The 15532-nt window shown below is 36.8% G+C and overlaps 2 protein-coding genes across 2 annotated transcripts in view; both read left to right on the top strand.

Moving 5' to 3' along the window:
- Nucleotides 1–4123, top strand: part of LOC107585584 (lissencephaly-1 homolog A-like) — a 52254-nt gene extending 48131 nt beyond the window's left edge. The window contains exons 7-10 of the mRNA XM_016272664.1: nucleotides 1311–1413; nucleotides 1761–1989; nucleotides 3625–3726; nucleotides 3824–4123. Of these exons, the coding sequence (XP_016128150.1) occupies nucleotides 1311–1413; nucleotides 1761–1989; nucleotides 3625–3726; nucleotides 3824–4108 (719 nt within the window). The 3' untranslated portion in view covers nucleotides 4109–4123. The remainder of the gene's footprint in view (nucleotides 1–1310; nucleotides 1414–1760; nucleotides 1990–3624; nucleotides 3727–3823) is intronic.
- A 1684-nt stretch (nucleotides 4124–5807) lies between these two features.
- mettl16 (methyltransferase 16, N6-methyladenosine) overlaps nucleotides 5808–15532 on the top strand; it is a 43929-nt gene continuing 34204 nt past the window's right edge. Inside the window, exons 1-2 of the mRNA XM_016272701.1 lie at nucleotides 5808–5949; nucleotides 6559–6691. Of these exons, the coding sequence (XP_016128187.1) occupies nucleotides 6564–6691 (128 nt within the window). The 5' untranslated portion in view covers nucleotides 5808–5949; nucleotides 6559–6563. The remainder of the gene's footprint in view (nucleotides 5950–6558; nucleotides 6692–15532) is intronic.

Raw genomic sequence — 15532 nt, 5'->3', positions numbered from 1 at the left:
AAGGATTTAAATTTGCCCCCCCCCCCCCCCCTCACTCTACGAAAGTGAGATCCTGTTCTTGCTCTCAGAATGTGTTCCTTAGGATGTGCCCATGTTTAAAATTCTAATTGCTTGGTACATTTGAATATGAAATGTGAGCCTTCAGGCTTTTCTAATGGGAGATCACACCACGAGTGAATTTGCATTTTGTCTTACGGGTTGTGTATTATGTCAACATGTGTTAGATGGATAGTTAACACTTTACGTGTCATGAAACCCCCATTTCAGCTCGGGTCAGATCTCACCACAGGTTTGGAAAAGCACAAAAACAGTCGGTGTGAAGAGAAGGGGGATGGGGCCATAACTCTCATCCAGCCACTTTCCACATTCTACTAATTATGAAGTTCAAACCGTATCAAAACCTCACTAATGCACAAGGCAATTCACAGTTCCATGCAAAAAATGTATCAGACATATGTGTTTGCACTTTTTGCTTTTGCAATGATTCAGGACAGTAATGATGGATAGTGTCCCCTCTGTGTTGATTTTGAACTTTTGAAATTCATAAATATCTTTTCATGTTTCATGACAAAAATGAATCAAGTGTTCTCAGAGTTTACCTCAAGTCATTTATAATCCATATCAAAAATGTGTAAATCCTGAGTGGTGATAATCCAAATAATGCGTGCGCCAGCTTGTAATATCCACAAATCCAAAGGCTCGTAATTTACACCCATCACTAAAGCTGGCATGTTGCCCTGAGACGGGTAGACTGTTCTAGCACAGATTTGAAGAGGTGGCAAAGGGACCCCCCCTTCACTCTGTTTGCAAGTCCCCTTCTGCTCGCTCTCTCTCTCTCTCGCCCGTCTCGCTTCGTGGGTTGGCTGCTTTATCGGAAGATTAGGAGATTTGGACCGCAGTTTAATTATCCTCTTCGAGACGAGATAACATTTTATGGTTCTCCCCCCATATTTAAGACTGCTTTTTCTAGGCTACTTAGTTTCATCTATTCAAGAGCTTAAAAATGGCGTCCTATGTAATTAGCTCATCTCTTTTCCCGCACACTGTGAGAACAAAGCAGCCCAAGGCAAATTAGCAGCATCTTATTCTCCATTAAATTGTTCAATATGTTTTAAAGCTTAACCACTCATTGTAAAATGCTAATGTGCATGACTGTTTGATATGTATGGTAGAAATGTGTATATTATGTGCTGAATCAAAAAATGAATTCAGTGTATCCATCTCAGACATGGTTGGTTCTTCTTTGGATGACAATTTCAGGACAGTCTGGAATATTTTACACTTAATTCTTTACTTTATTTTTTTTTCAGGGCATGACCATAATGTTTCATCTGTAGCTATTATGCCCAATGGAGATCACATAGTTTCTGCCTCAAGGGATAAAACCATTAAAATGTGGGAGGTGGCCACTGGGTAAGTCATTGAGCAAGGTTTCTCAAAATGTGCATATTGGTTAAAAGGTCTTGGCTGCCGAAACAAAGGTTGTTGATCAATGTTCATAACCATAGTCTGCTCCAACAAAGCAGTCCTTTTAGTTACTGTATTTAGTTTCTTCAGCTGAAAAGCACCTGTGTAAATGTTGAACAAAAAACAAAGTGAAATTCTGCTCAAAGCATTTTTTCATGTTGTAATCAAATAGGGCAAACCTCTTATGTGATTTGCAAACACATCTGAGATGTGAACTTGCAAATGCTATTTTATACTAGAAATGTCCATTTCTAAATGTGGTGAAATCTGTGTTTGTTGGCATTGGTAAACAGGTACTGTGTCAAGACATTCACCGGCCACAGAGAGTGGGTGCGCATGGTGCGGCCCAACCAAGACGGGACCTTGATCGCTAGTAGTTCTAATGACCAGACGGTGCGCGTTTGGGTGGTGGCCACAAAAGAATGCAAGGCGGAGCTGCGTGAGCATGAGCATGTTGTGGAGTGCATTTCTTGGGCCCCTGAAAGCGCCCATCCCACCATCCTAGAGGCGACTGGCTCAGAGGTGAGAGCACAGAGTGAAAATAGCATTTGTAATGGCAAATATGCAACAGTTTTTTTTTTTTTTTTCAGTATTTGTTGATGCTTTCTGAAACTGCTTACATTAACAGTTCTTTTTCAATGAACCCACCACACTATTGCCAATAGTCAGTGGACCTTTATTTCCCCACAAAACTGTGCCTTGATGCCAAATTTTAGTATTGATTATTGTAAAAATTATTATTATATTGAATTATTTATGATTATTGAAAATCATACTTGGGGTTATACTTTTTACGTCCACCACTGGTAATTAGCAATAGTAACATGTAATATGTGCAAAATTAATACAGTAAAATACCAGGTAAAAAGAATTTCTAAAAGAAGTCTACACAGAGGTCATAAGAAACCAGCTTTTAGATGTTATTACAGGTCAACCCATTTTCCCCCTCTTCTTTTAACCTTGCATTTAAAAAAAAAAAAGGTTTGAATCAATGGATCTTTGTTTGTGTAAATAATCAGTGTATTATCTTTTGTCCAGCTATTTGGAGATTTTTATTGGTCTCTTCTTTGCTGTGCCCTTTTAACACATTTTGATGGGTCCTTTGATTTTTATCTAAATTTGTCCTGTAAAATGGTTTGAAATGGAGTGTGAAATGACATAGGTGGTATTGGCTAATGGCTTAAGGTGAAGAAAGTACCATTTAGATTTTTTTTTTTGCCGGTCTTATGATCAACCGTGTCCAATTTCATCTTTATCTGATGAAGCATTAGCCATTACAGCATGTGGAATACAGCCTTTAACCCTCACAGTAATTATTATTTTTATGTAGAGGAACCTTTCTCAAAAAATTTAAAAATGAACATATTTAGTCAGTCATCTTTGATCTTGTCGAACCTGTTCAGGTGAAATTAAAACAATCTCTTGACACCAGTAACACTGTCACAGATGTTAATTTCAAAGCCCCGTATGTCATTACAGCAGCTCTGTCTAAAGATACAAATGTGCCTGAACACACTTGCCTGAGCATGCCAGCCTCTCAGCAAGAGCAATTTTGTTTTTAATGTGTCTGTTCGCACTCCCCCTCAAGCAGAGTTGGCCTTTTATGGAGGGGGAATAATAGATAAGGCCTTGAACGTAATGACCATCCATTCTTCAGAGCTATCTAAATGCATTATCACCTCAGACACCTCTGCTCTTGTTATATCCCCCTTTTCATTGACTGCACGAGATGTGTAATGGCTCTCAGTACTCTATTTTGAGGTGTGGTATCGAAAGAACAGTAATTCATTAGAGTGCTGTTATGACTAGATGTCTGCACCTCTGCTAGAGTCTCAGCCGCCTCTAATAATGTTGTTTGTAGTGCATCAGTCTTAATAAAGCTGTTTCTGTAACCTTGTTGTGGGTTAAAGACTTGCCCATACACTATTGCATTCTTCTAGGAAGAAACATAAATATTTATCTATAAACACACTTGCTATGTGTGAGATGTTATTTATCAGTGTTGGGGAAGCTGCTTTAATATTATCTTCTGACACAAAAACAGTGTTTTTAGAATGAATGTTTTCAATGAGATAACAGGATAAGACATAAACTGACACTAAATATAAATAGAATGTAGAAATGCTCCATATTTTTGCTGGGGGTTTTTTCCGCCAGGCCAAGAAGAGCGGGAAACCTGGTCCTTTTCTGTTGTCTGGTTCCAGAGACAAGACTATCAAGATGTGGGATGTGAGCACTGGCATGTGCCTTATGACACTGGTGAGTCAGTCTAATAAAATTACTGTGCAGAATTTGACTTTGAGAAGCTTTATGGTTTTGTCTGAATCTGAAACATTTTGATTGGTGTCGTCTTCAGGTTGGCCATGATAACTGGGTGCGTGGGGTTCTTGTGCACCCTGGAGGAAAGTTCATCGTGAGCTGTGCTGATGACAAGACTTTGAGGATCTGGGACTACAAAAACAAGCGCTGCATGAAGACCTTGAGTGCCCATGAACATTTTATTACCTCTCTGGGTAAGCGGTCGTATAAACACTCACTGGTTTCTGAAATGCATATCAGATGTTTTGATGAGCACGTAAGGGTAAAGATGCCTTTTAGAAGTGTGCAGCACATCCTCACTTCCCCAAAGAGTGATTTCTAAGGTTAAAATCAAGTTTGTTACTCTACAAAAGGTAGTCCTGTCAGCCGTTGGCAGCATATTTAGAGAGGACGGCGCTGAACCCTCCAGTCTTTTAACTGCCTGAGTCCAGATCTTTTCAGTGGATCAAGGCACTGAAGCTCTCTAGAGATATTTGATGTTATTCAGCCAGCTCCCCTGTAGGCTCCTGTGAAGCTTCAAACTTGCTTTTAAAAGCACTTCAGTACACAGCACTCGTCTTCCAGACTATTGATTTGAAATGATGGTTTTAGTGTGAATAGAGAACTGAGTGTTTGTTTGAGGCTTCAGGTCTCTTGACAGTGGTTGAGCTTGTGAATCCTGCTATTTGAAGTGTTTTATGTATGTTTTAAAAGTTGAAATGTGTCATTTCTGTGGCATGAGCATCACCAAATGGAACCGGTACAATTTGGATTTTCAAACAAGATTTTCCCTCCTCTTCCATTGGTTAAATGATCACGTAGCCCCACCCTAAACTCATGCCATTGGCTGAGCTAATGCTGCCATGTTGGACTGATCACAGTTTGAGGAAAAAATCTTACATTTACACAGTATCTTCACTATATCAATTCACTATATCAACCAATATTTGGCTTTTTTTATCATTATCAGTTAAGTGATAAATTGCCAGTATTGGGCAGCACTAAGGAAGACAGGGCCAATTCATATCGGTTGATCACTAATCTTTATATAATTTGAGTTCAAGGACAGACTTGTGAAGGTCCTGTCTGTAGCTCCATCCTCCAGCCACAGGTCTATCATCAGCTGTTACTTTGTGAATAGATTGGAGGCTTCAGACTTCACAGCTTGAATGGGACTCTTTGCTTTTTATGGTATCACTGTTTACACAGCCAATTGTTAACAATATATCTGGATGTTATTGTTTGCAACATAATTAAAGAAAAAAATATGAATGTTTTGTCTGTTGGTAGTGATGCTGTATGAATGGAGTCAAACAGGGAAGTGACACTGGTTTCCAGTGGTTCCAGTTCATTACATATTCAGCACCTCAAAACTTGGCTTATAGGTTACAGAACAGGAAAAACTTATTCAATCATGTAGTTTAATTTTAAATGTGGCAAGAAAAAAATCATGCAAATTTTGATAATTCTACAATCTAAAAATTGATTGGCCATTAAACATAAATAAGCAAAATTATTAACATGTAAAGAAAATAACAAATGGGAAAAAAGGTGAAAATATAATGCAATAAAGTTCTAAGTAGTTTCAAACTAACTGCAAGAAGTGAATTTTAGGTAACGAGCAATTTTAGTTTGTGGATATAATATGTGACCCTGGACCACAAAAGCAGTCTTAAGTCGCTGGGGTATATTTGTAGCAATAGCCAACAATACATTGTATGGGTCAAAATTACTGATTTTTCTTTTATGCCAAAAATCGTTAGGATATTAATTAAAGATCATGTTCCATGAAGAGATTTTGTATATTTCCTACCATAAATATATCAAAACTTAATTTTTGATTAGCAATATGCATTGTATATATATATATATATATATATATATATATATATATAGAACTATTACAATAGTAAAAGACATATAAAATGAATTTAAATTGCAAAAAAAAAAAAAAGGACGCTAATGGGGAATCTCGAAATAAGCGCAAGATTTTTTTCTGTCTAATATGAAGTAAGTTATATGATTAAACCGATTCCATGACGCCATATGTGTGCGCCGGCGCAGAATTGTGACTAAAGCAAAGCTGAACCCTGGAACATACACTTAAACGTTGGGACAACGTGATTTGCCAATGACAGCCGAGAGTGCTGACCACTGAGAAACTACTGAAGTTTTCGTTCATCGGTATTTATCTGTTCTTCAGCTATCTTTCGAAACGGTAGAATGTCGCGTGTGCTGTTCGTTACAGATGCATGTTTGCAGTGTGTTGTCTGGTGAATCAGTTAGCTGTTTGGCTAACGTTACTCTCTTAGCATATCTACAGAATTAGTCCTGAACACTTTTTGTCATCATTTATTACATTACACACAGACAACATGTTGTCTGTAAATAGACACAGTCTGCAATAACAGCACACATGTAACGCACTTTACTTCATGCACATGGAAAACAAGACTTAAAGCAACAGTTCACAAAAATCAAACTTCTGTCGTTATTTACGTTACTCACCCTCATGTTTTTCCAAACCTGTATGGCTTTCTTCTGTGTAACAAGATGTTTGGCGCAATATTAGGGACTGACAGCACCTTTTGTCCACACGATGAAAGTGAATGGTGACTGCAGTGGTATTTCTGCCTAATATCACTATTTGAATACGTTCATACATGTTTGGAGCAATGCGAGGATGAATAAATAATCACAGGATTTTAATCTGGGTGTTAACTAGCCCTTTGAAACGGGTTATGACTCTTTGATTGCTATTTGGGGTGTCATGTTCAATCTGTTTTGTTGCAGAAAGAATGGCGCTGAATAAATCCATGCATCCTCGAAACCGCTATAAGGACAAACCTCCGGACTTTGTGTATCTGGCCTCTAAACACCCTGAGTTCCAGAAGCACGTGCAGACCACACTGACCGGCAGAGTGACGTAAGTCATGTTGGTTTTAGCGTTTTGAACGCGTCACATGACTTTGCTTGAGGAATTATGACCTAAGATATAAGAGATAAAAGTGTTGTTGTGTTCTAGCATTGTGAAAGGAAAAAAAAGACTGATCTGTCTCAAAAGACGATATATTTTTTGTATCTGTGATCTGCACATATTTGCATTTGAGTACAATGTGATATTAATTTAGAGATCTCAGACCAAACAATCACTCTTAGTATTCGAGAATATTTGTTTAGATTTGATATTTTTTAAATGTTTTTGAAAGAAGTCACCAAAACTGCAATTATTTGATCAGAAACACAGTTATAACAGTAATATTGTGAGAGATTATTACAATTTAAAATGTCTGTTTTCTATTTTTAGACATTTTAAAATGCAATTTATTCCTGTTGTGGCAAAGCTGAATTTTCAACATCATTACGCTTGTCTTCAGTGTCACATGATCCTACAGAAATCATTCCAATATGCTGATTTGCTGCTCAAGAAACATTTCTTATTATTATAAATGTTGAAAACAGCTGTGCTGCTTAATAGTTTTGTGGAATGCTTGAAACATTTAACATTTTTCTCAGGATTCTTTGATGAATTTGATTTCTGAATTTTATTAATTTAAAATATAGATATTTTCTAACATTTAAATGTTTTAAAGGAAATTGCTGTCACTTTTGAATTTAATGCATTCTTGCTGAGTAAAAATATTAATTTCTCCAGAGAAATTACTCCAGACATTTTTTCTTCTTCTTCTTTTTTCAGGCGCTACATTGACAAAATAAAATTAGACTTCAAAATAAAATAAATTGAGAATAAACTCATTAAATTATGAGAAAAAAAGTTGAATAAAAAGATATAAAATGTTGAGAATAAACTCATTAAATTACGAGAAAAAAGTGACATACTATTTACACTAAGTGAAAATAGCCATTCTATTTATGTTATGTAAAAGTAGCATATCTTTGCAAAGTACAAATAGTAGGTAATTAGATTGTATTTATACTTATAAATAGTAACAAATACTATTTGCACCTCAGTATTGTTGTACATTAACAGGATGCAATAATAACATAGTGTAAATGACTTTATTTATTTAAATTATTAAATAGCCTAGATGCTGCCTTATTAGGAAACAAAGCTCTCCGATAGCCTGTCTACCCCTAATCAAACCAAAGATTCCACTGTGATTTAAACTAGTTTAAAGGCAGAGGAAACAGTGCTGCCATTCTCAGCAACACTTGACGCAGAAAACAGGAGAACCACTGCGACAGCAATCAGTTAGAATACTTTTCAATCCACAAATTAATATTTACAATGGATTTACTGTAGCAACACTAAATTTACCCAATCAATGCATTATTATTAAACGCTCATTAGGCAATTGATTTCCACTTTTCCTATGTGATATGTGATGTGAAAAGGAAGAAAAGCGAGTTTGGCAAAAGATGGACTCGAACCCTTGTCATCATATGCTACATCCATGTGCATTACACTCCAGCCTACGCCACTGCAGTCACTGTTTGACACTCTCCAATGAGATGAAATGAACCTTGCACGAGTGTGTTTATTCTCCGCATTTTAATTCGACTTTTTATCTTGAAATTTAGTGGGGGGGTTTTCACTTGAAGTGTAACAACTTTTTTCTCTAAATGACTTTTTTTCTTGTAAATTAAGTTTATTCTCAGCATTTTATTTAGACATTTTTGTCGGATTTTAACGAGTTTTTTCTCGAAATTTAATGAGTTTATTCTCAATTTTATTTAGACTTTTTTCTCGAAATGTAACGACTTTAATCTCGAGATGGTTTTATTTTATTATTATTGCTTGGCCCTAATCCTCTTCCGTACAAAGGTAAAGATCTACCACATGAATAATATATTTTTTTTATTATTTTCCAGTTATAAATCCCACCCTACACATTTTTTTCCTTTAATGACTTTAAACTGCCATAGAAGAACATGTTAATATTAATAACATTACAAACGCCATCTTTTAAAATACCAGTCACACTTTATCTCCCACAAACAAGCACTCTGTCCCTAATAAATTAATTCATATAAATTTTAGATAATATTTAATGCTCACAAACTGGTATGTTGAAGTCTGCTAGGTTGCATGTAATCTCAAAGGAGTCAGTCAGCAGACTTCTGCTTTGGCTTTGTAAAGGAGATGAGTTATTTGTGGATCAATAATCACATTGGCGCAGTATTTTAGGCCTGTCCCATTGAGGCAGCTGCTATGATTGGATGAGCTTCCTGCTGTGACTGTCGATACTCAGCAGCGCATCCAGAGCTCCAGGGGAGAGACGGAGCTCGTGCTGTTGTCAGAAAATGAACTTGACAAGCAGCACTCCTCTCTGGGAAAATTGCCTGTGTTTTTTTCCCCTCTCTTCATCGTCTTTCAGTTTTTTAGCCCCACTTGCAAGATTACTTTTCGGTCTAATGGGAATCATCTGAGCAAATGCCCTACAGTCATGTCTGAGGCTGAACATCTTGCTTTTTTTTTTTTTTTTTGCCAAGTCTCCATATTTCCAGTCAGTCCCACTTGGTTGTGCACCGTTACCGTTGACCTTGCCAAGAGGTGTGTGCATCTCTCTCCACTAAGCGAAACGTCCCAAAGGTTTTAGAGGTAGTGCATGCAAATCAGCCGCTGTGCCTACAGGGTTTCAGCTTAAAGAAACAGCGCAATGTTCTGCTCAGTGAAGTCTTGACAGGAGCAAAGATCTCAGCCTCTGGGAGTTTAACGCTTGAGGTGCCAGAGGCCAGTATCTCAGATCTCTTGGGTATTCTTCTGTTTTGCCCCAGCTCAGGTCTCTGGAAACTCTTCACGGTCTTAGCCAAGCCTGAGGGTTTGTATAACAGGCTCAGTTTTTACAGGCTCAGCCTCCATCGTTATTTTACTGATTGTTTTGGACCCATTTTGGCAGCTGAAAGAAAGACTGTGATTATGCATGCATGAGAGGAAGCTGGAATCTCGGATGCTTCTTTTCGATACTGGGCTGTTTCCTGCTCATATCTGTGGAAAAGCACTGCAGATGTGCACTACAGAGCTGTGGAGTGGCAGGTGGAAAGGGGCACAAAAGCATCGAGCGGAAGAACGCCTCAAGTGTTTGAGAGGTGGAGAGCAGGAGATTGTAATTGGGACACAGTCAGACGGTGTGTGTGGTTGTGCGGTGACTCTGTTTCAGAGTATTGTCTCTAATTGTTGACTTTTGATGATCATGGAACTGAGAAAGACCATTGAGGATTGACTGACCAATAGGGGTTTTTCAAATGTGAAGATGTCGATATCTGGAGATCAAGGTGGATGATGTAAAACTGATTAAACTAGTTCACCCAAAAATGAAAATTCTGTCATCATTTACTCACCCAAGTTATTTCAAACCTGTACGAGTTTGTTTCTTCTGTTGAACACAAAAGAAGATATTCTGAAGAATGTTGGAAACCAAACAGGTGACGGTAGCCATTGACTTCTATAGTATTTTTTTCTATACTATAGAAGTCGATGGCTACCGTCAGCTGTAGCCAATGTAATTTATTTCTGTGATTTCAAAGCTAAATTTTTTAGCATCCTCACTCCAGTCTTCAGTGTCACATGATCCTTCAGAAATAATTCTCATGTGCTGATTCGCTGCTCAAGAAACATTTCTTCTTATTATCAGTGTTTAAAATGGTTCATATTTTTAATTAATGCTTTTTTTTTGGAAACCGATCCGTTGATGAATAGAAAATTCAAATGAACAACATTTATTTTAAATGAGTGCTGTCAAGCGATTAATCGCGATTAATCGCGTCCCAAATAAAAAAAATTGTTTACATGTGTATACTGTGTATATTTATTATTTATATATAAATACACACATATGCATGTAAATATTTAAGAAAAATGTTACGTTTATATATTAAAAATATTTATATATGATATAATTTATATGAATACAAATATACATGTAAATGTTTTCAAAATATATGCTGTATGTGTTTGTCTTTATATATACATAATAAATATACACAGCACACTCATATATTATGTAAACAAAAACTTTTATTTTGGATGCGATTAATCATTTGACGGCACTATTTTAAATAATCTTTTGTAACATTTCAGTGTCTTTTTTTGGCATTTTAACGTTCTTTGCTAAATAAAAGAATTAAGAAGAAGACATTTCATATTTAAATTAGCATTTATATGTAACACGCACCACATTGCTGCAAAAAAGTAAAAATGTATTTATATAATTTATTTATTTTAATAATATCTTTTAAAATATTTAGAAACCATTTATTGTACTATATATATATATATATATATATACTGAACTAAATTATAAACGCAATACTTTTGTTTTTGCCCCCATTTCTCATGAGCTGAACTCAAAGATCTAAGACTTTTTCTATGTACACACAAGGCCTATTTCTCTCAAATATTGTTCACAAATGTCTAAGTCTGTGTTAGTGAGCACTTCTCCTTTGCCGAGATAATCCATCCACCTCACAAGTGTGGCATATCAAGATGCTGATTAGACAGCATGATTATTGCACAGGTTTTGTGTACATAGAAAAAGTCTTAGATCTTTGAGTTCAGCTCATGAAAAAAGGGGGCAAAAAAAAAAGTGTTGCGTTTATATTTTTGTTCTGTGTGTGTGTGTGTGTGTGTGTGTGTGTGTGTGTGTGTATATATATATATATATATATATACACACACAGTCATGGCCAAACATATCGGCACCCTTGGTAAATATGATCAAAGAAGGCTGTGAAAGTTAATCTGCATTGTTAATCCTTTTGATATTTTATTTAAAAAATTCACAAAAATCTAACCTTTCATTGGAGAATAAGAATTTTAAATGGGGGGAGATATCTTTATGAAATAAATGTTTTTCTCATACACATTGGCAACAATTAACGGCACCTTTTTATTCAATACTTTTTGAAACCTCCATTTGCCAGTTTAACAGCTCTAAATTTTCTCCTATAATGCCTGAGGAGGTTAGAGAGCACCTGACTAGAGATCAGAGACCACTCTTTCATCCAGAATCTCTCCAGACCCTTCAGATTCCCAGCTCCATGATGGTGCTTCTCCTCTTCAGTTCACACCCCTCATTTCCTATAGGGTCCAGGTCAGGGAACTGGAATGGCCATAGCAGAAGCTTGGTTTTGTGCTCAGTGACCCATTTTTGTGTTGTTTTTTAGGTTTGTGTTTGGATTATTGTACGGTTGGAAGGTCTAAACATGGTCCATTATAAGATTCAGTCACTTATACATTTTTTTATCTGTTGGTATTTGATAGAATCAATGATGCCATGTGTCTAAACAAGATGTTCAGGACCTCCAGCAGAAATATAGGCCCACAACATAAAAAATACAGCAGTATATTTCATTGTACACAAGGGGTACTTTTTATCCCTGTGTTCACCAAACCCATCTTGCTGCTAAAAAGCTCATTTTTTAGTTTCATCTGACCATAGAAGCCAGTCCCATTTGAAGTTCCAGTCGTGTCTGACAACTGAATATGCTGGAGTTTGTTTTTGGATGAGCTAGGAGAAATTTTCTTGAAACCCTCCCAAACAACACGTGGTGTAGGTGCTGTTTGACAATTTTTCTTTAAGGTTTTCTGACCCTGAGACTCAACTATTTTCTGCAATTCTCCAGCTGTGGTCCTTGGAGAGTCTTTAGCCACTCAAACTCTCCTCCTCACCGTGCATTAAGATGATATAGACACGCGTTGTCTGCAGGCAGATTTGTAACTGTTGATTGGAAATTCTTAATTATTGTCCTGCTGGTGAAATTTAAATTTTCACTGCTTTAGCTCTTTTCTTAAAGCCGCTCTCTAATTTGTGAAGTTCAACAATCTTGTTCTGCACATCAGAAGTATATTCTTTGGTTTTACTCATTGTGATCAATGATAAAGGGAATTTGGCCTTTGTGTTCCTCATATTTGTATTCCTGTGAAACGGGAAGGCAAGGCTGGTTAATGCTCCAAGTCACCCTGGTGTGATACAAATGCAATGGGAATATACACTCTTAAAAATAAAGGTGCTTCAAAAGGTTCTTCAAGCGATGCCATAGAAGAACCATTTTTGGTTCCACAAAGAAGCATTCAGTCAAAGGTTCTTTACAGAACCATCTCCTTCTTACCTTTTTGTAATCTGAAGAACCTTCTTTCACCACAAAGAACCTTTTGTGAAACAGAAAGGTTCTTCAGATGTTGAAGGTTCTTTATGGAACCATTTAGACAAAAAGGTTCTTCTATGGCATCGTGAAGCACCTTTATTTTTAAGAGTGTACTTCAGAGATATTTTAATAAGAATTTCTCGGGGTACCAATAATTGTGGCCATTGTGTATTAGAGAAAAATATTTATTTCATAATGTGATTTCCCTCCACTTTCACTTTATTTATTTATTTATTTTTAAATATATTTTTGAATGAAAGGCCAAATGCATGAAAAATGCAGACTTATTTTCACAGCCTTCTTTGATCATATTTACCAAGGGTATCATAGAATACACACAATATTCTTAAAATAATAATTCATATTTTTTCTTAACTCTTGATTTGAAATGTCCAGGACCTTTGTCTTGACAGGTTGACATTCGCTCAAATATATTGATCCTTTATCCAGTTTAACAATTGCATACAATTTTATATGTAGTTTATCATCGCGTGCTGCTAAAACTATGAAACAGACCTTATGACATTGTTCTGAATGAGCAAAATAAAACTGATAGAAAAACGCATGCATGTGTTTGCAAACGTGTTGGAGAGCAAGAGAACGATTACTGGCACATTGTCAGATTTTATCAAGTAATTGCAGTAGTACTCAGATGCGGTAAGGCAAAGTACACATAAAAAGCATGCTCTTCTTTTTTTTATATCATGCACTTACACACTTCACGCGCACACAAACCATTAACAAATCCTTCACTTTTTCCCCTCCGAACACACACACACACACACATACAGAGAGAGAGAGGCGTCAGGGATTGTGTGTATGGCTTGTTAGAAATGAGGAGATAAAACTTAGCATAGTGCTCCCAATTAGTGCAGCAGTGACCATGCGCTGTCTCGGACTAACGCGCTCTCCTGACGGCGCGCCGGAGACTGAGCGCGGAGGGTGAGAGAGAGAGCGATAGTGGAAGAAAAGAGGGTCGTGGGGGAGAGAGAGTGAGAGATGAAAACGGCTTAAGCATTCATTCTGCGAAGAGAGACAGGTCCTATTAACATTTAACAGCATTTGTGCAACTTGGTGCGGAGGTTATGATGCAAATGAAGGAGAATTAAAAGTGGCCAGGGGTTTGGCATTGATGGATTGCAGTCTGGCAGCTCTCACACTTCGCAGTGTCCATCAGAGGCGATTACTATGTAATTAAAGCTTATTTCTGGACTCTCCGGCGCATAATTACTTTGTGAATGTAACCATCATCTAAAAGCTAGAGAAAACGCTTCAGCGTTTAGCTGGCCAGTCATTTCCGCCGGCTTGTGTCAGATATAGCCATCAGACGGTGCAAAAGAACTGTCACTTTTAATAAGAGGCAAAATATTAAATGAAACAGTATGCTTATTACAGAAAAATTAGGCTTTCAAGAGTCCTTTCTGCGATTTGCATAATTTATTCTTTTTCTCCCCCCTCCTCGCCCGGAGCTTTAGGCAATTTCCCTCACATTTAAATCGATTGCACATTTAAGGCTACTTAAAGAAAATTATCACTTTGCATATTTTAATTGTTATGAAGGAAGTGATTTGAGAGAGGTCCGCGCCTCATCCTCTTGAGCGGCGCGTGTGCGCTGGAGAGAGAGAGAGAGACGCGCGGCGCGGTGCGGCGCGGCACTGCGGCGTCAGATAACCTCCGAGTTCACAGACTTTCCACTCCACTTTCATCAGAATGCTAATGAGGAAGCTGACGCTAGGACAAGTGGATCTTTGATATTTACAAAATAGGCCCTATAATAACTGGAGTGTAATTTCTTTCACACAACTTTAGTTTTCCCTCTTTTCTTATCCCCGCTTGTATTCTATTTCTTTTTTGGGGGGTGGGAGGGGGGGCGCTCAATTGGTTTTGGCCAGAAATATAGAGAATATAGTTCACATACTTTCCACTTCACTTTCATCAGAATATGCTAATGAGGATGCTAGCGCTAGTGGTGCTCTGATATTTACAACATTTAGGTCCTAACAACTTTATTTTCCTGTTTATTTTTCAATCACCATTTTTTAAAATTGATTTTAATTTTTTTTATGTGTGTTGGTTTTGTCCAGAAATAAAAAAACAGAGTTTCTACCTTCATCAGAATGCTAATGAAGACACTAATGCTAATGAATATTTACCAAATTTAGGTGCTAATAACTGAAGACTAATTTGTTTTAAACAACTTTATTTTTCCTTTTTTTCCACTTATGTTATATTTGTATATATATATATATGTGTGTGTTTGGTCTGTTGGTTTTATCCAGTAATATCTACAGACTTCATCAGAATGCTAATGCTATAACAAGTGGATATTTGATATTTACAAAATAGGTCCTAATAACTGGAGTCTAATTTGTTTTACACAACTTATTTTTCCTATTACTGCTAACTGTATTTGTTATTTGTGAATGTGTTTCATCAGTTGTTGTTTTTTCCAGTATCTACAAACTTTGCACTCCACATTTATCAGAATGCTAATGAGGAAGCTAACGCTAGGACAAGTGGACCTTTGGTATTTACAAAATAGGCCGTAATAACTGGAGTGTAAGTTGTTTTGTGCGATTTCCCCCTGTTTTAATCACCATTTATTTATTTACTTAGTAAGTATAGTATAGTATAGTATAGTATAGCATAACATAGTATA

The sequence above is a fragment of the Sinocyclocheilus grahami genome, unplaced genomic scaffold (genome assembly GCF_001515645.1).
Source record: "Sinocyclocheilus grahami isolate Dianchi unplaced genomic scaffold, SAMN03320097.WGS_v1.1 scaffold72.1, whole genome shotgun sequence".
Lineage (NCBI taxonomy): Eukaryota > Metazoa > Chordata > Actinopteri > Cypriniformes > Cyprinidae > Sinocyclocheilus > Sinocyclocheilus grahami.
Note: the sequence above shows the minus strand (reverse complement) of the source record. Positions and strands in the feature narration are given on the sequence as shown.